The 24330-nt window shown below is 48.9% G+C and overlaps 1 protein-coding gene and 1 non-coding gene across 2 annotated transcripts in view; one reads left to right on the forward strand and one right to left on the reverse strand.

The window, feature by feature from the left end:
- The window catches only part of Card14 (caspase recruitment domain family member 14), a 34715-nt gene extending 27437 nt beyond the window's left edge, over positions 1-7278 (reverse strand). The window contains exons 1-2 of the mRNA XM_045158633.1: positions 7209-7278; positions 684-910 (exon numbers count right to left, since the gene is read on the reverse strand). Of these exons, the coding sequence (XP_045014568.1) occupies positions 684-894 (211 nt within the window). The 5' untranslated portion in view covers positions 895-910; positions 7209-7278. The remainder of the gene's footprint in view (positions 1-683; positions 911-7208) is intronic.
- An 11357-nt stretch (positions 7279-18635) lies between these two features.
- On the forward strand, positions 18636-18741 carry LOC123463803. The gene has a single exon (XR_006639186.1). It is a non-coding gene; the product is annotated as a U6 spliceosomal RNA (small nuclear RNA).
- The last annotated feature ends 5589 nt before the right edge of the window (positions 18742-24330 follow it).

Here is a 24330-nt window from a genome sequence, read left to right on the forward strand (position 1 = left end):
TATCTGGCTAACGTGGGTCCTGGGGAATTGATCCTCGAACTAGGGTCCTCAGGCTTCATAGGCAAGCACTCAACCACAAGTCACCTCTCCAGCCCATCTTTCTTTCTTTTTTTGAGACAAAGTCTCATTTAGCTCAGGCTGACCTTAACTTCTGATCTTCCTGCCTCTACCTGCCAAGAGCTGATACTACAGATATGTGCCACTACATATTGTTTATATGGTGTTGGGATTTGAACTCAGGGCCTCATGCATGCCAGACAAGTACTCCACCAATCAAGCCAAATGCCCAGACTTTTCTTTTGTTTTTAGAGGTAGGGTCTCGCTCTAGCCCAGGCTGACTTGGAATTCACTATGTAATCTCAGGCTGTCCTCAAACTCACAGAGATCCTCCTACCTCTGCCTCCCAAGTGCTAGGATTAAAGGTGTGCGCCACTACACACGGCTTTTTTTTTGTTCTTGTTTTTAATACAGGGTCTCACACTACAATCCAGACTGGCCTTGAATTTGTGGCAATCTTCCTGCCTCAATCTCTGGAAAGTGGAATGCCACTCCCTCGGTTGAAGCCCTGCACTCCTTGTTGGGGTGCCAGTCCAGTTCTACTGCTGGGCAGGAAGAGCCCAGCTGGAGATGAGGTGCCAGGAGGTGAGCCAAGCGGCCACAGGCCATCCATCGTGGGGACTCACCGACCCTCATGGCACTGTTGGTGAAGCGAGGACTGTGCAGGACCTCCTCCTCATCCAGCTGGCTCAGCACCTTGGCCTGGCGCAGGTAGGGGGTGAGGCGGCTGGGACAGATGCTCCCCACGATCTTGCAGCGTTGGCTCTCTAGCATCTCCCAGAGCGTCTCCTCGTCCAGGGCCGACAGCGTGGAGTCTGTGCGGCGCAGTTCCGCCATGCTGGCTCTGTGCACCCTGGGAGAGCACAGGGGGAAGACCCCGTTCAGGCCCACTTGGCCCATGTCACTGAGGAGAAGGGACACCCCACTAGCGAAAAGAACATCCTGCCACCAGCCCTCCCACCCTGGCTCCCCATGTCCTGTGGCCAGCTAAGGGGCAGGTCCTCCCTGAGGGCCAACACCAGATGATTCCTCTCCCTGGTGTCTCAGTTTGCCTTGTGCTGCAGGTAGCTAGGGACCTGATTGGCCCAAGGAGAGTGGCATTAAAAACCAGGTCACAGGGCTGAGAGATAGAAACTCACTGGATAAACAACTTGCTATGCAAGTATGAAGACCTGAATTCAGGTCCCCAGCACCCACGTAAATGCCAGGCGGTTATGCATCTGCCTATAACCATCGTGCTTGGGAAATTGAGACAGGGAGTCCCAGAGCAAGCTGGCTAGCCAGATCAGCCAAATCAGTGAGTTCTGGGTTCAAGCAAGACACCTGTCTCAGTAAATAAGAACACCAATGGAGGAAGACAACTCAAGCCCACACACACAGGAACCAGTATATACCCCCACACACACCACATACGCATATGCACATAAAAGAAAACTGGGCCAAAGTTTGGGGTGGAGCCTTGATGGAGCTCTGGCTAGGCGTGTATGTGACATCCTTGGCACCACAAAACCAAACCAAACCCCAAGATGGCAAAATAGATCAATTTCCCCACGGGTCTGCAATCACAGTCTCTCTCAATCTATCAGTCTTTTTCTGTATTACTTTTGTTTTTGTTTGTCTGTTTGTTTTTGAGATAGGGTCTCATTCTAGCCCAGGCTGACCTGCCACTCACTCTGTAGTCCTGGCAGCCTTGAATTCACAGCGATCCTTCTGTCTCTGCCTCCTGAGTGTACTGCCACCTTGGGCTTAAATTTTTTTTTCTTTTTCTTTTTTTTTTTTTTTTTGGTATTTTGGTATTTTGAGACATTGTGTCTCTCAGTACTTCAGACTGGCCTTGATGACGGATCCTCCTGTCTCCACCTCCCACGTGCTGCATTACGTGCCCCACCATGCCTACTTTGAACTTCCACTTTCAAGGGTGGGGAGAGAAATGACTCACTAGGGGATCAAGTTGTTTAGGAGGAGGAATTTATAGTCTGTCTAAGATACAGATGTACATAAACAGAGATTTCTTTTCACGGAAGAGCATATCTAACACGGCTCTTTAGGGAATGTCAGTGTGTCAATGCAAGCAAGGTTGATGCCTCACCCAACCTCAGTCATGCACAATATACTGAGTTCTACCCCATCACACAAAAAAACCCCAAAGAGGGTAGGAAGAGAGAGAGGGAGAGAAAGAGAGAGAGAGAGAGAGAGAAAAACGTTAGAAAGTGCTTGAGAGTAAACCTTGGCACTTGGACGCTGTGCTAGGCAGTTGGCAGCCCTGGGGGGTTCTGTGTGGGAGGGTAAAGGGGTGAGGTGGCAGTCAGGAGGGGAGCTTGACTTGGAAGAGAGCCTGCCCAGGACTGAGCCTGCCTGTGGGGCATGGGGCAGGGGCTCAGGGTGGGCGTGCAGAGGCACTGGTCCAGCAGGGAGAGGTCTGGGGACACAGTCGCTGCTTGTCACACTGACCAGGAGGCTGGAAAGCGCTCCTTGGTTTCCACCTCTACCAAACCTGACCCAGCGAATAAAGTCACTAATTCATACCATGCTGGTCAGTTGGAGCTTTTCTTAAACAAATAACAAATAAACAAGTAATTAAGTGAATAAATAATTGAATAAAGTATCCAGGCACAGTGACGCAGGCCTGTGATCCCAGCTCGAGAGGCCGAATGCAGGTCTCCATGTTTGACCAGCACTCGGACCCACAAAGCTATATCCCTCTGGCTCCTTAGTTAGGGTCTCACTGTGTAACCCAAGCTGGACTTGAACTCTCTAATTTCCTGCCGCAGCCTCCCAAGTGCTGGGGTTACAGGTGTGTGTCATTACATAAGCCTTCATGGATTTTAGTATTTTATTTATTTATTTATTTATTTGAGAGCGACAGAGTAAGGGCCATGCTGCTATAAATAAACTGCAGACAACTGTGCCATGTTGTGCATCTAGCTTTATAAGGGTACTAGGGTATTGAACCTAGGCCATCAGGTTTTGCAAGCAACTGCCTTTAACCACTGAGCCATCTCTCCAGCTCTGCCTTCATGGGTATTAAATGCCCATGGATCTTTCTAAAATCAAATTCGTAGAATGGAGCTGGAAAGATGGCTCAGCAGCTAAGGCACTTGCCCTGCAAAACCTAACAATCCAAGTTAGAATCCCAGTACCCACGTAAAGCCAGATGCACAAAAGGGGTACATGTGTCTGGAGTTTGTTTGCAGTGGCTAGGGGCCATGGTGCACCCATTCTCTCTCTGTTTGGCTCTCTTTCTCTCTCTGCTTGCAAGTACATAAATAAAAATATTTTTTAAAAGAAGTCTTAGAATGAGCTGGGCATGGTAGTGCATGCCTTTAATCCCAGCACTCAGGGAAGTAGAGGTAAGAGGATCACCATGAGTTCGAGGCCACCCTGAGTGAGAGTGAGTGAGACCCTACCTTGAAAAAAAAAAATCCTAAAGCTAGGTGTGGTGGCTCATGCCTTTAAATCCCAGCACTTGGGAGGCAGAGATAGGATTGCCAAGAGCTCAAGGCCACTCTGAATTAATAGTTAATTCCAGGTCAGCCTGGACCAGAGTGAGACCCTTCCTCCAAAAACAAAAACAAAATCAAAAAATCCTAGAATGAAAAAGACAGCTGGTTATTTGGGGAGGTGGAAGTGGTACAAAGTCACCTTTGAGACTCTCCTGAACTGTGTCAGAGGACTTCCTTCTCGGGCCAGTAATTCCTTTTTCTCTGTGTGTGTATGTTCATGTGCGTGCATGCTTATTTATGTGTGTGGATGCCGGGGACAGCCTTGAGTGCCATTCCTCAGGTGCTGTGATGGTTGTCACCTAGAAAATGAACCTCTGGGCATTTGTAGATCAGGTTAGCCTCTTGGCATGCTTTAAGGGATCTTCCTGATTTGGTTAGTTGAAGTGGGAAGACTCACCCTGACTGTTCTTTCAGCTGCAGCCCTGTATGCTATGACAGGTAAGAGCTGGCTTAGCACTCATTGCTCTCTGCTTCCTGCTTGTGGACACAGTGGGACCAGCGGTTCATGCTCTGGCCATCATGCCTTGAACTCTAAGCCAACATAAACTCTTGGGTCCATAAGTTGCTTCTGGTCAGGTTTTTGGTCACAGTAATGAGAAAGTAACTAATACAGACACCAATTACACACACACACACACACACACACACACATATATATTAGGAATTTTTTGAGGTAGGGTCTCACTCTAGCCCTGGCTGACCTGGAATTCACTATGTAGTCTCAGGCTGGCCTTGAATCCATATATATATATATATATTTTTCTTTTTTTGAGGCAGGGTCTTGCTCCAGCCCAGGCTGACCTGGATCTCTTTCTAGATATAGTCCAGGCTGACCTAAAACTCATTATGATCCTTTTATCTCAGCCTCCCAAATGCTGGGATTAAAGGTATGTACCACTACACCCAGTCCATCTATCTTTTTAAAATATATTTTATTTATTTATTTGAGAGAGAGAGAGAACGGGTATACCAGGGTCTCCAGCCACTGCAAACAAAGTCCAGATGCGTGCACCCCCTTGTGAATCTGGCTTATGTGGGTCCTGGAGAGTTGAACTGGGATCCTCTGGCTTTGCAGGCAAATGCAAACTGCTAAGCCATCTCTCCAGCCCAACCTTTTTTGAGATAGCATCTCTCACTGGCCTGAAACTGGCTAAGGATGTAAGACTGGCTGGCCAGTGAGGCTCAGAGACACTCCTGTCCCCATCTCTGCAGCCCTGGGATTACAAGCATCATCACTGTGCCTGACAAGTCTTCACATGGGTTCTAGGGATCGATCTAGGCCCTCATGCGCCCTCCGAACTGAGACATCTTCTCAGTCCATGAGACGATAATTCCCAAGGTCCCTGAGTGCTGCACTGTGGGGTGGGCTTAAAAAGGTGGAGATTCAGGGGCTGGAGAGATGGCTTAGTTGTTAAAGGCACCTGCTTGCAAAGCCTAATGACCTGGGTTTGGTTCCCTAGTATTCATGTGAAGCCAGATGCACAAAGTGGTGCATGCATCTGGCATTTATTTGCAGTGGTAGGAGGCCTTGGTGTACCCATTCTCTCTTTCTCTGTCTCTTTCACCTCATTAAAAAAATAACAGGTACTAACGAAAGAACAGGTCCTACAGCACTGGGATGTACTTCGCTGCTTCAATGCTTGCCTAGCATGTGCAAGGACAGAGGTCTCATTCCCTAGCACTTGAAAGTTAAAACATAAGGAAGCAAAGGAATAAGCAAGGAGGGAAGGGGGCGGTAGAGAAAGTTGGTAGAGCTTTGCTCTTTAGTCCCTTTCCTTCCCTTTCTCCCCAAAGACCCCTGCTAGGCTTATTTTAGCTGGCATTAGTACGTGTGCTGTTTGGGGGTGGAGCCCAGGGCCTCCCCCATGCTAGGTGCAGCCGTTACTTTGCCACTCCTGAGACAAAAGCCAGCCACAGGCAGCTTGAGAGAAGAAGGAATTTCTTTCTGCTTACAGTTTCGAACGGAAGCTTCACTGTGGCAAGGAAAGCATGGGACAGGCAGCAGAGCAGGACGTCCCATCTTGTCACATCATCTGGGTGGACTTAGTTTCACTGCTGAGTTTGGAGCTGGTCTGTGTTACCGCAAAGCCCATCCTCAGCAACACACCTCCTCCAGCAAGGCTCCACCACCCCAAAGTCCCACAAATTTCCCCAATTACCACCACCGAGGGACCAACTATTCAAAAACACGTGAGCCTATGGGGAGCATTATCTTCAAACCACCATAGTTAGGCAAGCTCTCTATCACTGAGCTACATATCCAAGCCCTGCTCAATCTATTTCAAAAATCACTTTCCAGAGCCGGGCGTGGTGGCGCACGCCTTTAATCCCAGCACTCGGGAGGCAGAGGTAGGAGGATCACTGTGAGTTCAAGGACACCCTGAGATTACATAGTGAATTCCAGGTCAGCCTGGCTACAGTAAGACCCTACCTCAAAAAAACCAAAAAACAAAAAATAAAAAACTACTTTCTATACATAGATGTGTTTACCACTAAAGTATATTTGCACGATTCTTCATGCAAACAACTTTACATAAATGGTGTCTTTCCTATTAACCCTTGGGTCACCTAAACGCACTCATCCTGTAGAAGTACTATCATCTATGTGCCTTTGAAGTTTATCTGTGTTACATCATTTTACTTTAACTTTTATTTGTTTTAACTGTCCCCTTTTTTTCTTTTATTTATCTGAGAGAGAGAAAGAGGCAGAGAGATAAAGAATGGGTGCACCAGGGCCTTCAGTCACTGCAAACAACTCCCGATGCATGCGCCCCATGGGTGCATGTGCAACATCGTGCACTTATGTCAGTGTGCGTCTGGCTTACGTGGGACCTGGAGATTTCAACATGAGTTCTTAGGCTTCGCAGGCAAGCATCTTAACTGCTAAGCCATCTCTCCAGCCCTGTTTTAACTTTTAAAAATTAATTTATTTGCTTCTTGTTTCCATGCAAAGGAAGAAGGAGACAGAGAGGCAGAGAGAGAGGGAGAAGACCTCAGCATCTCTTTGTTGTTTTGTGTTGAGGCAGGATCTCATGGTAGCTGGAATGTCCTGTCCTTGTGAACTGCACCCAATGCGCCTGTACGCCACAATGTGTTTGTTGCTGTTTTGTCTTGAGGTGGGATCTCAAGTAGCTCAGCTGGCCTTGAACTTGCTATATAGGTGAGAATGATCTTGAATTCCTGATTCTCCAGTCTGCACCTCCCCAGTGCAGGATAACAGGTTAGCACCACCACTCCCCCCCCTAGCTTCCCATGAAGGTTAATCTTAATAATAAACTTGACTGAGTTTAGAACAATTTAGGAGCCACGTCTCTGTGTGTGCCTGTGGGGGTGTTTCTGGAGAAGTTTCACCGGGAGGGAAGAGCCACCCTTGCATGTGGGTTGCACCAATCCTCAGGCTGAGGTCCTGGACTGAGTATAAAAGAGAAATGGATCTGAGCCCCAGCATTCGCCCCTCAGCTTCGTGACTGTGATGCCGTGTGACCAGCTGCCTCACGCTCCTGCCACCGTGCCTTTATAATGGACGTGTCCCCTTAACTGTGTTCCAAAATAAACCCTCCCTTCCTCACATTGTTTTTGCCAGGTATTTTGTCACAACAATGAGAAAAGTACCTAACACTCCATCTCTGGGCTCCAGTGAGTACTTACTGGAGGTGTTCAGATTCGCTTCTGCAGGGCCTTCGGGCAGCCAGAGGGGATCTGTGGGCAAGATGTCCCCCAGACCTGGCTGGTGTTGCAGGTGGCTCCCGGGTCCTCCTTTGCGGGCAGCCAGAGGTGCAGGGCTGGGCAGGAAGGACCTAACAGCTATTCATGCCACGTGACCTGCCCCAAAACTCAAAGTCCGAGCACCAAAGACTAATGCAAGTAAGGAGGAAAAAAATATAATAAAAGATCAACTTCCTTGCAGGAAATCACTCCAGAAATCTCTGTCCCACGACTTTCTCAGTCTCTTAGAAGGAAGGTAGGCTTCTAGACTGTGCCTGAGCTTGGAACCCCAGGGAGAGTAACAGGGGTCTTGGTCACCTAGGGTCCACAGGCTCACATGGGGTGAGGCCCCACGGACACGTTCCCCCTGAGCCTCTTTATGAAGAAAGAACTGTGGAGAGGGATGTGGATGGGCCAGGGCCCAGGGAAGGGCGTGAGGAGGGGACAAGCAGGGAGAAGTAGGCACTGTGACCCGGTGCACATGGTCTCTCAGTAGCTGGCTCTTACTTCCCTCTGGGCACAGATGATCAGGGCTTATGAAGCAAGGTGACACAGGTTTGTGTCCCCAACAGATGTGTAATGCTTCCAACCCCAGGTCCTGTAACTATGACTTTATTTGTAATGGGTCTTTGCAGATGAGGTTGGAGTAAGGTCACCAGAGTAATCTGGTGTCCTTCCTAGAGGAGAGACACCAATCAACATGAGGGAGGTGGCATACAATGGGCAGAGACAGGAGCTGGCGAGCCAAGAGTCATAAGGCTTGCTGACAATGTGGGAACTCAGAGAAAGGGGTGGGCACACTCTCCTCCAGCGCCCGGGACACCTCTAGCTCTATGAGCATGGGATGCCTACAGTTTGGAGCCAACTGTATGCAGCGTACTGGTAATTATGGCAGCTACAGAAAACTCATACACAGGAAATAGCTAAACCCTGGAGTGTCCATCCGTAGACCAGCCCACCTGCCCAGAGGTACGTGCAGAGCTCCCGGAGTCTCCACAGTTAGTATTTGCAACACTAGGTTTTACCCTCCAAATTACAACAGCCTGAATACAGAACCAGCTAGAGAGAGTCTGTAGAGCCCCATGAAGAATGGAATCAAAGCACAGAACACTTGTTCATAAAAGGAGTATTCAGGGCTGGAGAGATGGCTTAGCAGTTAAGCGCTTGCCTGTGAAGCTTAAGGACCCCGGTTCAAGGCTCAATTCTCCAGGACCCACGTTAGCCAGATGCACAAGGAGGCGCACGCGTCTGGAGTCTGTTTACAGTGGCTGAAGGTCCTGGTGTGCCCATTCTCTCTCTGTCGCTTTCAAATAAATAAATAAGAATAAACAAAAAAAATTAGAAATAAAAAAAGTAGTATTCAGGAATTCCAGACAACAGAGCTAGAGGGATGGCTGAGCGGTTAAGGCGCTTGCCTACTTGCGAAGCCTAAGGACCCAGGTTCGACGGACATGATGATGCATGCATATGGAGTTTGTTTGTAGTGGTCAGAGACCCTGGCACACCCATTCTCTCCCTCACTTGCTCATAAATAAGCAAATAAAAACTAAATATTAAAGAAAGAGGTTTGGGGAGATGACTTTGTGGTTAAGGTGCTTGCCTGTGAAGCCCAAAAACCCTTGCTCAACTCTCCAGCTTCCATGTAAGCCAGACGCACAAAGTGATGCAAACACACAAGGTCGCACATGTCTGGAGTCTGATTGCAGTGGCTGAAGGTCCTGGTGTGCCAATTCGCTCTCTCCCTCCGTCTGTTAGGCTAGCCTAAAATATATACATATTTAGAGGTAGGAGTTAGAGGTAGGAGGATCGCTGTGAGTTTAGGGCCACCCTGAGACTACATAGTGAATTCCAGGTCAGCCTGGGCTACAGCAAGACCCTACCTTGAAAAAAAAAAAAAAAGAATAAAAAGAAATTCCAGGCAACAAGCCAGGGCAGAGCCAGCCCTGATCTGGTTGTGGGGGAGGGGAGACACTTCCTTTTCAGGCTATGAAAATGCCCTGCATTGACAATGTGGGTGTGTGCATGTGTCTATGAGTGCAATATAAGCCACTGACGTGCACATCAAAATGGGTGAGTGGTCAGGCATGTGAACTACAGTCAGTAAAGTTACTTATTTAATAATAATAATAAAAAGATTCCAGGAGTGCTGGGGACTGTGCTGGTCCCATTCTGCTTCCTGACAGGATGCAGGGGAATGGGGGGCCAACAACCCAGCCTGCCCTGCCACCTTGAAGTCTGGCTGGCTATCTTCAATGCACGGGGGGCACCAGCCTCCCCTCTCTTTTTGTCCCTCCCTTCTTTCCTTTCCCTCTCCTCCCCTCCCCTTCCCTTCTTTTCCTAAGGCCTCCATCACAGTCTGGCTCCTGTCTCTGCCCCAGAGGTACCTAGCAGGGACCCTAAACTGCTGTCCTCAGGAGGCTGGATGTCACTCGCCTGCCTCTTCTTTCCCATCCCCTTGTTTCCTCATTCCAGAATCCCGGTTCCCCTCAGATGACCAGGTGACTTCCCAGGACGGCCCGTCTGGGGACTCCCCTGCCCTCTCACAGATATCAAGAGCATGAGTGAGCACAGCCGCCTCCCTCCCATCAGGCTCAAGTTCAACACATGAAATACGCAAACGATGACGCCACCAAATGAGACAGGCTGACGGAACCCCATTTCCCAGATCCTGGCAAAATGAACTGAAAATTCTTTGGTTATGCTGAAAAGGAGGACTGGGTAAATAAATAGCTCAGAAGTTAAACATGAGATCCTCGCCGCTGGAGACAGCCTGATGATGACAGAGATGGACAGTGCTGGGCTCACTGACAGGGAGCAGCCCTGGGGTGAGGAAGAGACCTTGTATTTTTTTTTTTTTCTCATTTACTCTTAGTTGGCACATAGAAGTTTAGGTATGATTCATTTTGGCATTTTGTTGATGAGTGTCCCCTCCTCCTGTACTCAATGCTCTTGTCCTCACCAGTCCCCCTGCCCCAGTCCCTTCCCCCCTGCGTTTATTTATCACGTGTGTCCTGTCACCCACCTCTCACCCTTCTTCCAGCTCATCGCTTTTTATTGTAGTTTTAGACACATTTGCCCTTCTATATGTGCATACTTGTAGTCCTTGTAGATAAGCTGAGACCCATATACCAGAGGGAACACATGTGGTTTGGTCTGAGTTTGGGTCACTTTGTTTAATATGATTCTTTCCAGGTCCACCCATTTTCCTGCAGATTTGTCTGTGCTGCTGAATGGAATTCCATTGTGTATGGGCCACTTCCATTGTGTGCATTATCCACTCATCTGCTGATGCGCCTCTAGGCTGACTCCATAGGACGCGTAAGTATCTTTGTAGTAGAGAACAGAGTCCTTAGGGTATATGGCCAGGAGTGGTATAGCTAGGTCATATGGAAGTTCCATTTCTAATTTTTCGAGCTAAAGAGACCTTGTCTTAAGGAAATATATGGATGAGTGAAAAAAGGACACCTGACATTCTCCTTTAGCCTACACATGGGGTGTGTGTATGTGCACACACATGAAAACACAACACATCACATACACCCCATCACACACATGGAGGGATGGCTCAGTGGTCAAAGGTGCTTGCTTATAAAGCCTGGGTTTGACACCTCAGTACCCATATGCCAGCAGCACAAAGAGGTGCTTGTGTCTGGAGTTCATTTGCAGGGGCAGGAAGCCCTGGCGCACCCATGCTTCCCTCCTTTCTCTCTCTCTCAAATAAACAATTTAAAATAAAAATAAATTAATGGGGAAAAGTAGCCACAGAAATCAAAGGAAGGAAAAAGTCCTATGACAAGTCTTGAGGAAGGGCAGGCAGCCCTGGACGTGCTGAGCTGAGAAGCAGGATGGGCCGGGCTGCCGTCCTCCTGCCCCACGCGCGCGGCGTACGGAAGAGGAGCGGGACGGGGCGTCTGCGGAGGGGGAGCTCACCTCCGGCTCCCCGCAGCATCCTCCGCCCGGGCTGCAGCGGGGGCTGGGCTATCCGGAGAGAGGCCCCGCCTCCCTGAGCCGCCCAGCCCTCCAGACCCGAGCCCGCCGCCCCAACCCCGCCGCCCCGGGCGGAAGAGGACCGCCCGCGCCGCGGGGCTCTGGGGAGGTGGGCAGCGGCGGCGGGAACGCGCTAGGCCAGCTCTGCCCTCTTGGGTTTGGCTGATCGTTAGTCGTGTCTCGTTTGTTAAGGTTTTCATCATCGCTTATCTAAGCCCCCATGTGCATAGGGAAGAGCTGAGAGCTCTTTTAAGTAAAAAAATGTGTGTTGCGAGCCCGGCGTGGTGGCGCACGCCTTTAATCCCAGCACTGGGGAGGCAGAGGTAGGAGGGTCGCTGGGAGTTCGAGGTTACCCTGAGACTATGCAGTGAATTCCAGGTCAGCCTGAGTTAGAGTGAGACCCTACTTCGGGAGAAAGAAAAAAAGAAAGAAAGAAAAGAAATGTGTGTTGAATTTAGCATTTATAAATCTGTCATTACTTTTAATAATTTAAATTTAAGCAAAATTAAAAATTTACAATGACGTCATGCAGAGCATAACTTTCTCTCTCTCTCTCTCTCTCTCTCTCTCTCTCTATATATATATATATATATATATATATATATTTTTTTTTTTTTTTTTTTTTTTGAGATAGGGTTTCACTAGCACAGGCTGACCTGAATCTCACTTTAGTTCCAAGTTGGCCTCAAACTCGTGAGAGTTCTCCTACCACTGCCTTTTGAGTGCTGGAATTAAGGGCTAGTGCCACTATGCCCAGGCATGTTCATTTATTTTTAATATATTTATTTGTGACGAGAGAAAATATATGGGTGTGCCAGGGCCTCTTGATGTTGCAAATAACCTCTAGATAGATGTACTACTTTGTGCATCTGGCTTTACATGGGTACTGGGGAATCAAACTCGGGCCAGTAGGCTTTGCAAGCAAGTGTCTTTAATTGCTGAGCCATCCTTGCAGCCTTTAGGCTGGTGTAAGACTCAGTATTTTACCAAGGATCATCTTGACTCCTGATCCTTGTCCTGGGATTACAGTTGTGTATTATCCCACACCATGTATGTGGTGCTGCAAACCGAACCCAGGGCTTTGTGCGCACCTGGCAAACACGCTTTGAGTCACATCCACAGCCATGTCACATTCCCAGAAAATACTAGTCTCTCATGTCTAGCAGTTAGTTGTTCAGTCTCTGTATCCCTCCATCTATCTGTCCAATCCACCTGTCTGCCTGTGTGTGTGAGGCAGGGGATAATAACATAGAAATTCTAGAATGCACTATAATTTTAAGAAATCTGTCCCTTTTTTCTATTTTGATCAAATTTTTACAACAAGCAAATATGGGTTCACTAAAACCATAAAGTCGTTTCATAGAACAATAAAATCCGTAAGTGTAGGGCTGGAGAGACGGTTTAGCGGTTAAGGCGTTTGCCTGCAAAGCCAAAGGACCCATGTAAGCCAGACGCACAAGGCGGTGCACGCGTCTGAAGTTTGTTTGCAGTCGCTGGAGGCCCTAGCACATTAGCCCCTTCTCTCTCTCAAATAAATAAATACATAAATCCTAAGTGTAGGGTCAAGGGGCAGCAGACCAGGCAGGGGGTTGATGCCACCTTTGTTCTGGTTAACTGGAAAGTCAGAGCTTTCGAGACCCCAGCTGTGCCCAGACCTGGGACCTGGGCTAAGGGTGCACGCGAATGCAACCCAGGCTGCCCTGGGAGGAGCAGGCCCTTGCCACATATTGCCAAATGGTAACCAGAAACTAGGAGGGCCAGGCACAGTGGTGCATGCCTGTAATTCTGGTGCTTGGGAAATGGAAACAGGAGGCTCACAAGTTCCAGGCCATCCTCAGCTACACAGTAAGTTGGAAGCCTGCCTACATGAGCCTCAGTCTCAAAAACAAAACACCACCACCACCAAAAATAAGAGCAAACCCATGAAACAGGAAAGTGTTGCTTAGGGCTGAGTACAGCTCAGTGGTAGACCACTTGCCAAGCATACGTGAGGCCCTAGGTTCCATTCACAACACACGCACACACATGCAGGTGCACGGGGCGAGCTGGGTGTGGTTCCAGATACTTGGAAGACTCCTTGAGCTCAGGAGCTGGAGGCCAGCCTGGACAGCAGAGCAAGCCTCCATGTCAGAAAACAAACAGAAAGTAACTCGCCTCCAGGTTAGATAGGGTTTAGTCTGGATAGGAAAGAATATTTGTCCCATAGCACCCTCAGGGTAACCTCAGCTCTCTAGAAACTTCTCACCCTGCCCAAATCTAAGGGAGCCTTTGGGCATGCATCCTGGAGTTCCCTCTTGTCAGCCTTCTTTTCAGACCCCCAAGGCCCAGCCTCTTGCCTGGGAAGTTAGTGGGGAGAAAACATGTGTATACTTGCACACACACTCACACACTCCAGGATGGACAAGAGAAGGTTAGGGGCTGCAGCAGATGAGAATGTCACCAATTACAGAAGGGAGGACCCTCCCTTGCATCCCTGGGATGGAGTATCTAGTGGCCCCTTCCTCATCTTCATTAAACACTGGGCCCCTGACTCCAGAGACCGCGTTCCCCTCCATTCCATACAGCAGCCAGGGTGTGCAAGTGGAAATCCCCGCTTTCTTTTCATCATCTAGCCCACACGGCTGTACAGTGGAAGGCAGCAGCTAGAGAATGTGCCAGAACTTTAACCGAGCGTGGTGAGAAGAGCTGTTTTCTCCTCTTTCCCGAACAGCACCTCCCCTCCAGATGAGGAAGGAAACAGCTCCTCTCCCACTGGTGCCCTGCCCTGACCTGTCCACCTCCCTCTGGCATGGGGACTGGCTGTCTCCCGACGGACTCGGTGCACTTGCCTTCCTCTCTTGATTCAGTGATGGTCGGGTGTCTTAGTCTCGGGCTGGGCTGAACAGCAGCCGATGAGCAGGTCAGACGGGCATAGCCATCTGGGCACTCTGCCCACGGAAGCAGGGCCTTATATCTGAGGCTTCCACGCACAGGTGAAGGGCTAGTGCCTTCCCTCCTTGGACTGATTGGCTGATGTGAGAGTTGAGGTCATCTGTTGAGAAATGCCAGGCTTCTGGCTGCACCATGGAAGGCAGCGTGAGGGCATGTGCGGGAGGAGGGCTTCAGGCTGGAGTTTTCCCTGTGACCAAGTCAGCCTAGTTCATCCAAGCGTCTCCTTGGAAAGACCTTTAGAGGATTTAAGATAATTTCCGGGCCTTCCTGGTTCCCATGAGAAATTATAATTCCAATCTAAGATTAACTAGGATTTGGGCTTCAACAAAAGCCTTGGTTCTTTGGTATTTCTAGAATCATATCACTTCACTGCTTTTCCTGATCCACCTCCCTGGACCCTTGCAGGGACCCCTGAACCCCCACTGCCAGCACTTGGCAGGGCACACAGCAACAGTGATGAAAGCAGGGGAGGACTGGCCACTTCCACGCGCAGCCCGAGGCCGGACAGCCTGTGCTCCTTGGCTCCCTGCTGCCTGTGGTGAGCGCCTCCCACCTGCTCTGGACGCAGCCACCTCCCCCCCACCCCCACCGGCCATCTTTGGCTTGGGGCATGCTCCTGCTCTGGCCTTTGCACTTGCTATTCCTATTGCCAGCAACAGTTTCCTTTGCCTCTGTTGGATGCCACTCAAGGGCCACCTTCCTAGACAGGCCTCTTCTGAATGTTTTACTTAAAACTGCAGACTTAAGCAGGGCAGGGTGGTGCACGCTTTTAATCCCAGCACTGAGGAGGCAGAGGTGGGAGGATCTCTGTGAGCTTAAGGGCAGCCTTAGACTACGTAATGTATTCTGGGTCAGCTTGGGCTAGAACAAGACCCTACTTTGAAAAATAAAAATAAAAAATTAACCAACCAAAAAAAAAAAAAATTAACCAACCAACCAAAAACCGCAGACTTCTCGTCTTGGTTCTCCCTCCCCCTTGCACCATTCTACTTCTCTGGGACAGACTTGCCTGCCCCAGTCTGTGTTCTGGTTTCTTGCCTGCCTTCCCACTACCAGCCTATAACTTCCAGAGACCAAGAATTCTAGTCTTTCTTGTTCTCTATTCAACCCCGCCCCGGGACAGTTCTGTAAACATTGGCTGGTGAACCAGGAAGCCTGGGTTGGGTGCCTGGTCCTCAGTGCTGCAGACACAGATCAGGATGGAAGGATGCTCATCATCTCCTGCCTGAGTGGGACGACGGTCAGGATTCCCCAGGTCACGGAGCTGGTCCTCCAGTGAGTGAGGAGGAGGCTGCCATCGCTCTGCCAAGAGCATGAGGTCAACACAGCGCTATACATCGCTGCCCTTTGACAGGTTGTTTGAACCCTGCGTCCTCAGGCTTCTCAAATTGCCAGCTTAAAAGTCCCCACCTTGAATGCAATCTAGTCGCTTCTCAAATTGCCAGCTTAAAAGTCCCCACCTTGAATGCAATCTAGTCCAGCCATTGTGGAAATCAGTGTGAAGGTTCCTGAGACAGCTAAAAATAGATCTACCATATGACCCAGCTACAGCACTCCTAGGCATATATCCTAAGGACTCGTCTCACTACCTTAGAGATACTTGCTCAACCATGTTTACTGCTGCTCTATTCACAATAGCTAGGAAATGGAACCAGCCTAGATGCCCCTCAACTGATGAGTGGATAATGAACATGTGGCACATTTACACAATAGAGTTCTACTCAGCAGTAAAGAAAAATGAAATTATGAAATTTTCAGGAAAATGGATGGATCTGGAAAGTATTATACTAAGTGAGGTAACCCAGGCCCAGAAAGCTAAACGTCGCATGTTCTCTCTCACATGTGGATCCTAGCTACAATGATTGGACTTCTGTGTGAGTAGGAAGAAAACTCAGTAGCAGAGGCCAGAAAGGAGATATAAAGGGAATAGAAAGGGAGGGAGGGGGGACTTAATAGGATGGCATTGTATATACATAAGTAGAAGAACAGATTAATGGGGCTGAAAAGGTCTAAGTGAAATCAGGGGAAAAGATTGAGTAAAGGAAAGGTGGAGGGAGGGCTAATCAAAATTTAAGAGGATATAAGTAAATCATATGAAAACCTATTTTTTTGGACAATGGAACACTCAGAAGCCATAGCTTATTACTAGAAAATTTTCAGTGCCAGGGATGGGATACCTTCCAGTGAGTTGTTGGCCAGGGAGGTCCCTGATGCCCCCAAAACACTACAGGCCATTGCCCGTATGGTTTCCCACCAGGAATAGATGGTAAGACCCTATTGCTGGAAACTCCACATACTTGGGCTGTGAGCTCACTGAGAAATCCTGCTGGAGCTAAGCTGAAAACCTCCTCCCTGTAGACCAGCTGACAGAAAGTAGAAAAAGCTATGCTTCATGCAGTTCGGTGGGAGAGAGAGAAATCACCAATGAAGGTAGCCAAGAGTGGACACTGCAAGCCTTATAATTGGCCAGCCAGGCCAAATGAGCCAATGGGTGCAATAGTGGCATGTCTGTTATGGGGAAAACCAACTGCTCTCTAATTGGACTGGAGGCTTGCTCCACAGGAGAGAATACATCCCTGATACTGAAAACTACAATAGGGGTAGTCATGAGCCCTAGGTGTGTAATGTCTGCTGGTGTCTGGTTAAATGTGTACACTATGCTCACCAAACTGCCCAGTAAGCACTTCTCTCTTAATATTTATACCCATATGTTAATGCTGCTCTCACTTTTGGTTAGAGAAGCTTCTCTTTTCGTATGGCAGTGACCTGGGAATGACTCAGAAGACATCATGGTGCTGAGAAGTGATAGAGGAGTGCTCAGCACTGAAATATCTCCATCATACCTTCCAAGGCTCAGGGTCCATTGTGGAAGAGGTGGTGGAAAGAATGTAAGAGCCAAAAGGAAGGGTAGGACTCCTTACACCGTGTCCTCCAAACACAAAATGGCCTGGATATCCATGATCTCACAGTACCTGACACTACCTACACAAGACCATTATAATAGGAGGAAAAGATCATGACATCAAAATAAAAGAGAGAGTGATTGAGAGGGGGAGGGGATATGATGGAGAGTGGAGTTTCACAGGGGAAAGTGGGGAGAGGGAGGGAATTACCATGGGTTATTGTTTATAATCATGGAAGTTGTCAATAAAAAAAATAAAATAAAATAAGGGAGAAAAAGTTCCCACCTTATAGTGGGAAGGTTCATCTCACCACCTTTGGTGCATAGAAAGTTCTAGATATAGCAAATACAAAGAAACGCTGTCATGCCAAGTGAAAGAGGGAGCCAGGGAAGCATGATAGAGGTGAAAAGCCCACTAAGTCTTTGTTCTTAAAATAACACAATAAGCTGGTGTAACGGCACATGCCTAGGGTTCCAGCACTCAAAAAGGCTAAGGTGGGGCTGGAGAGATGGCTTAGTGATTAAGATGCATGCCTGTGAAGCCTAAGAACACAAGTTCGATTATCCAGATCCCACATAAGCCAGATGCACATGGTGGCACATGTGTCTGGAGTTTGTTTGTAGTGGCTAGAGGTCCTAGTGCACCCATTCTCACTCTCTCTCCCCCTCTCTGTCTCTAATAAATAAATAAATAAATAATAAAACTTAAAATAAAAAGGCTAAGGTGGGAGGATCACCAGTTCCAGACTACCAGCCTGGGCAGGCAGACAGAGAGAGAGAGAGAGAGAGACAGGAGCATTGTTTCAAGTTCTAAGCCAGCCTATTCTACTTCCCATGTTCTAGGCTAGCCAACTATCAAGACTTTGTCTCAAAATAAAAAATAAAAGGGGGGCTGGGAAGATAGCTCAGCAGTTAAGGCACTTACCTGCAAAGGCTAACGACCCGGGTTCTATTCCCTAGTACCCACATAAAGTCAGATGCACTAAGTGGTGCAAGCTTCTGGAGTTCATTTGCAGTGGCTAGAGGCTCTGGCATGCCTATTCTCTCTCTCTCTCTTTCTCTTTCTGCTTGCAAATAAATAAATTAATTAAAAAATTTTTTTGTTTATTTTTCATTTATTTGAGAACAATAGACAGAGAGAAAGAGGCAGATAGAGAGAGAGAATGGGTGCGACAGGGCCTCCAGCCACTGCAGATGAACTCCAGACACATGCACCCCTTATCCATCTAGCTAATGTGGGTCCTGGGGAATCGAACCTTGAACCGGGGTCCTTAGGCTTCACAGGCAAGCACTTAACCGCTAAGCCATCTCTCCAGCCCAATAAGTAATGTTTTAAGTGGGGTTGGTGAGATGGCTTAGTGGTTAAGGTACTTGCCTGCAAAGCCTAAGAACCCAGGTTTGATTCCCCCATTACCCACGTGAAGCCAGGGCACTAAGTGGTGCATGCTTCTGGAGTTTGTTTGCACTGGATACAGGCCCTAGTGTGCCCATTCTCTCTTTCTCCCTGCTTTGCAAATTAATAAATATTTTTTAAAAACTTTTTAAAAAACGTGTTCACTTAGGCAGCACATATACTAGAAAACTGGTAAGATCCAGAGATTAGCATGGCCCTTATGCAAGGATGACACACAAATTCATGAAGTGTTATATATATTCTTTTTTTTTTTTATTTGAGAGCGACAGACACAGAGAGAAAGACAGATAGAGGAAGAGAGAGAGAATGGGCGCGCCAGGGCTTCCAGCCTCTGCAAACGAACTCCAGACGCGTGCGCCCCCTTGTGCATATGGCTAACGTGGGACCTGGGGAACCGAGCCTCGAACCGGGGTCCTTAGGCTTCACAGGCAAGCACTTAACTGCTAAGCCATCTCTCCAGCCCAAGTGTTATATATATTCTTATTCACATTTCCACCCATAGATCAGTCCTGCTCTTACCTTTGGTCAGAGAAAATTCTTTGTTTTTTAAAGGCACGTGCCATCACACACAAATCTTTATATTTTATTTATTTACTTATAAGAGAGAGGGTGGGGGGAGAGAATGGGCATACCAGGTCCTCTAGCCATTGCAAATGAACTCCAGATGCATGTGCCACCTTGTGCATCTGGCTTGTGTGGATAATGGGGAATTGAACCTAGGTTCTTAGGCTTCACAGACAAGTGCCTTAACCCGTAAGCCATCTCTCCAGCTCCAGAGAAAATCCTTTTTGTAGATGGCGATGAACACTGGGGAGGTGTAAGAGCCAGGAGGGCTGTGTGAGGATTGGCATGTCGCATGCCTCCTCTCCTTGTCACTCAGGGCTGGGAGCATTTCTGTAAGACATTCTAAATAACTTCTCAAAAATCTCAGCTGGAAAGCCGAGTAGGTGGGGGTACTATTCCTCCTTCCTCTGTTGTATGTGGGCACTGGCTCCCTGCCGATCTGTAGGTACCAAGCAGGGCGGTGGTGGGGAGTGGTCCAGGGCAGGGCAGGAAGCTGCTCTTTCCACAGAGCAGGCAGAACTGGCCACTCCTGCTGCTTCTCAGAGCTGCCCCTGGCATGTGCTATGGAACACCTTCCACCTTCCATCCATCTGGTCAGGCTCCTCAGGCCCCATGGGATGAGCCATTTCAAGCCAAGCATTCAGTGGCATTTGGTTGTCACAGTGTCATACACCCACCACTTCTGGCTAATTCTAGAACATTTCTCTCACACCAAAGAGAAACTCCACACCTGTTAGACAACTCCTGCTGCCCCCCCCCCACCATTCCTAGCATTGAGGTCCCACAGCTGCCCTATTTCATGACCCAGCTTGCCCTCACCAGACATCTTTGTCCCCTGTAGCCCTAGCAGCCCTGTCTGGGGCCTGTCAACCTCCTTCAGAAGCATCTAACCCGCCTGTCACCGTGTCTCTGAAGTCAGGCAGCAAACACCACACCACCTCCACAGTGGGCCTCAGCCCCGAGCTCGCTCCCATCTCTCCCTGCAGCCAGGTCACCTTTCTATACCACGTGTCAGAGCTCATGTCCCCCAACACACACCTGGAGGCGGCTGGGTGGCAATCATGTGCATTTGAATTCTGTAAGACCTGCCTGATGCGGCCCTGCTCCCTCCCTCCTCGCCATCGCTCTCACCTTGCCTGCATTCACTCTGCTCCAACCCCCCTCCTCAGGGACAGAAGGTTCAGGGCCTTTGCATTTACTGTCCTTTCTTGTAACTGGGAACAAGTCCCTCACCAAGTGACATTTTCTTCTAGACACCAGGTAAGCTAGACGCTCAGCCATTCTGCCCTGCTCTGCGTGCCTCACAGTAACTACACAACTGACACATTGCCTGGTTTGGGATCATTGTGGGTCTTGCTCGTCTCTGGAATATAAATTCAGCAAAGGCAGGTGCCTTCCCCCCCTCTTCTCACCCCACATAACCCAACACTCAGAACAGCTCCTACACAGAGGATGGCAGCTAGGTGAGGTCAGGAGTGCTCAGTATAGTGCAAGGCTCCAGCAGGATGGAGCTTTGAGAGGCGAAGAGTTGATCCCGTCCTACCTGGTGATGGGCAGGAAGTCCTCCTTTGGAGACAGCTCATTGGATTGCCTTCTGTCCAGTGATTAGAGTGAGCCCACCCCCACTCCTGAAGAGGAGCTCCTCTGATCTTCCCAGGCCCACTCCAGGAACCCTGTGGGCGCAAATGGGTTCCTGAGAGGTGCATCTGCCAGTGCTGCTCCATGTCCCCATAGCGCGCGCACGCGCTTTCAGTGCCTCTGTCCGGCCGCAGGGATGTCTTTTTTGTGTGCCCCTGCCCACGAGCAGTTAATAGCTGGCAACTTTTTACTGAGCAGCTGCACGTGTTATGGAAAGAAACAGTGAGGCGCTAAACAGACTTGGCCCTGGCCTCCTGGAGAATAAAGTCTCTCCCCCATATATAAACAGGTTAGGAAGTGGGGGTGCTGGACACAGACAGGGAGCTCAGGGCCTGTCTACCTGGAGGCTTCTTCCCTTAAGACTCAGGGTGCAGGGTTGCGTAGTCACTGTGGAGGGAACTCAGAACCGTCCTGTCAAAATAGGAAGACAAGACTTGTGTTTGCCCCTGTGCTTGAGTTGCTAAGAACTGAACTTAATCTCATGGTTTAAGCAGTGGGATTGTGTTCTGATTGCTAGGCTGGGCTGCCCATTATGGTTTAATTAATTAATTAATTAATTTTATTTGAAAGAGTCAGAGAGAGACAGACAGACAAGAGACAGAGAGAATGGGCGCGCCAAGGCCTCCAACCACTGGCCCTGCAAACGAACTCCAGATGCATCTGGCTTCCGTGGGTCCTAGGGAATCGAACCTGGGTTCTTTGGCTTTGCAGGCAAACATCTTAACCGCTAAGCCATCCCTCTAGCCCTCCATTGTCATTTTTATTGTTCTCATAGAGCGTCTCGCTATGTAGCCCAGGCTGGCTTCAAACTCTGGGTCCTCCTGCCTGTGCCTGAGTGCTGAGATTCAACGTGTGAGCCACCAGGCCCAGCCTTGCAATGCCTTTATTTTTGCTTCTGTGTGTGATGTATGCACATGAACGCGCCCCATATGCTCTCCTGCAGTGGCTGGAGTGGAACTTCAGGTGTTGGGCTCCGCCACTCTTCTGACTCATCTTACTTTGAGCCAGAGTCACTTTTCATTTTTATTTTATTATTTTTTTTTCCAAGGTAGGGTCTCACTGTAGCCCAGGCTCTCTCTATCTCCCTCTTTCTCTATCAAATAAATAAATAAAATTATATTTGGGTTGAGGAGATGGTTAAAGACACTTGTTTTCAAAGCCTGCAGGACTAGATTCAATTCCCCAGTAATCTCGTAAAGTCAGATGCAAAATATGGTGCATGTGTCTGGAGTTTGTTTGCAGGGGCAACAGGACCCCAGCACACCCCTACTCTTTCTCAAATAATAAAATTTGGTATTTATTTGTTTGTGTGTGTGTGTGTGTGTACGTACATGCCAGGGCCTCTTGGACAGCAAATGAACAACCAGACACTTGCACCACTTTTTGTGTCTGGTTTATGGCTTGAGAATTAAACCCAGATTGGCAGGTTTTGCAAGTGTCTTTAATTGCTAAGCCATTTCTCCAGCCCACTGAATTACTTTTTAAGTAGATGCTCATATACAACATATGTAGGTGTACTGAGCAGATATCTTAACAAACAAAGCAAGTGACTTAGGCATGTTCTTAATGCTTAGTTGTCCAGATTATAGCTGCCTACCAGTGGTAAAAAGAGTGTCTTTTGGCTGGACGTGGTGGCGCACACCTTTAATCCCTACACTTGGGAGGCAGAGGTAGGAGGATTGCTGTGGGTTCAAGCCACCCTGATACGACATAGTGAATTCCAGGTCAGCCTGGGCTAGAGCGAGATCCTACCTCAAAAAAAAAAAAAAGTCTTTGGACACCTAGGCATTGTAAGAAATGTGGTAAGCAGTACATCCCAGAAGGAACCAATTAAATTTTTTCTAGTAGCTATATTTAATAAAGTAAAAGCAAATAGGTGAAATAAAATACATCTTTATTAACTCAGTGTGCTTTAACTATCATTAACATCATTCCAATAGTCAGTATGGCATTGTGAGACGTTCACATTCTTTGTTTACATGTCACTGGAATCCACTTGAATGTTATAACATGGATTATGAAACCCCTAGAGCACATGCAGCAATCCCATGTGGAGTGGAAAGACACAGGACTTTTGTTTACATTTTCTCTCAAGTCTCAAGGAGGTCCACTTTATAAATATTTAATACTTTAATAGCATGTGTAGTTGTTCAGTTATCTGGTCTGGACAAATTCTTCCACCAGAGAGGAAACTCCGCTGTCAGAGATGGCAATTACTTGTTCACCATGGACTCATTGTAACCCATGATTTCTCAATAAAAGGTTCTAACTAAATTAACAGTCACAAAGGAGAGCTCTCAAAAGCCTCTGGGAAAAAGCCATGGCTCAAAAGAATGTTTACTAGGAAGGAGGGTGTGGCTCAGCAGCACGGAAAGGTTCTAGTATGCACAAGGCCTTGTGTTCCATTCTCAGAAACAAGCAAAACAAACAAGTGGAGGCTGGGGGGCGAGATGGCTCTGCGGGTAGTGATTGGGCAAGCCCGAGGACTCCAGCGCCCACGTAACATGCTGGGGATAGTGGCTCGTGCCAGTAATCCCAGTACCGGAGAGGCAGACAGGGATTCTCATGGGCTTGCTTAGCTTTAGGTTAGGTTCAGTGGGAGGTCCTGTTTTAAACCCGCACCCACGAAAAAACTTTTATTTTTTAAAATATTTTTTGTTCATTTTTTAGAGAGTGACAGACGGAGAGAAAGACAGATAGAGGGAGAGAGAGAGAATGGGCGAGCCAGGGCTTCCAGCCATTGCAAACGAACTCCAGACGCGTGCGCCCCCTTGTGCATCTGGCTAACGTGGGACCTGGGGAACCGAGCCTCGAACCTTGGTCCTTAGGCTTCACAGGCAAGCGCTTAACCGCTAAGCCATCTCTCCAGCCCACGAAAAAACTTTTAAAACACAAAGATACAACCCTGCTTCAAGATGTGTAAGAAAGGATGCCTTCTGGAGTGTATCTTTCATGCCATGAAGACCCAGGTTCGAGTCCCCAGTACCTATGTGAAGCCGGATGCACAAGGTGGCGCACCCGTCTGGAGTTCGTCTGCAGTGGCTAGAGGTGATGGCGCTCCCATCTGTGTCTCTCAAATAACTAAGTAAAAAGGCACTGGGAGGGCTCGGTGTAGACTGGCACTGAAGGAAGTCTAGGATGAGCGGGCAGGCGAGGTGTCACCCCCACAGCACTCCCCTCTCCGCAGGACGGCAGCAGCCAGCACGTCCAGTGGCTCAGGCCGAGCAAAGGCGGGCATCCGGGACAACTTCCGTGCCTGGCCTCACTCGCAGCATCTTCGCTCTGTGGTCACCATGGCAACGCGGAGGGAACATAAGGCGGGGCGCGCTCGGGTAGCCGCGGGGCTGACCGTCCACTGCGGGCCAAGGGCCAGGTCTGCGCACCTAAGAGCGGCCACCCACCCACACTCAGGGACACAACCCTCACCCTGCGGAACCGGGCTTATACACGACGCCCCGCCCTCGCGAGATCTCGCGGGGGCTCCGGGTAGCGCGAGAGCTGGAGCGCTTCTCCCGGCAGCCACCGCGCTTTCCCCGGCTACGAAAACGGCCCCGGCGCACCGCGCCAGACGCCGCGCCCCTACGCGTGCGCAGACGCGCGCACGCCCCGCCCCTCGCCCCTCCCCCGCG

The sequence above is a fragment of the Jaculus jaculus genome, chromosome 9 (assembly GCF_020740685.1).
Source record: "Jaculus jaculus isolate mJacJac1 chromosome 9, mJacJac1.mat.Y.cur, whole genome shotgun sequence".
Classification (NCBI taxonomy): Eukaryota; Metazoa; Chordata; class Mammalia; order Rodentia; family Dipodidae; genus Jaculus; species Jaculus jaculus.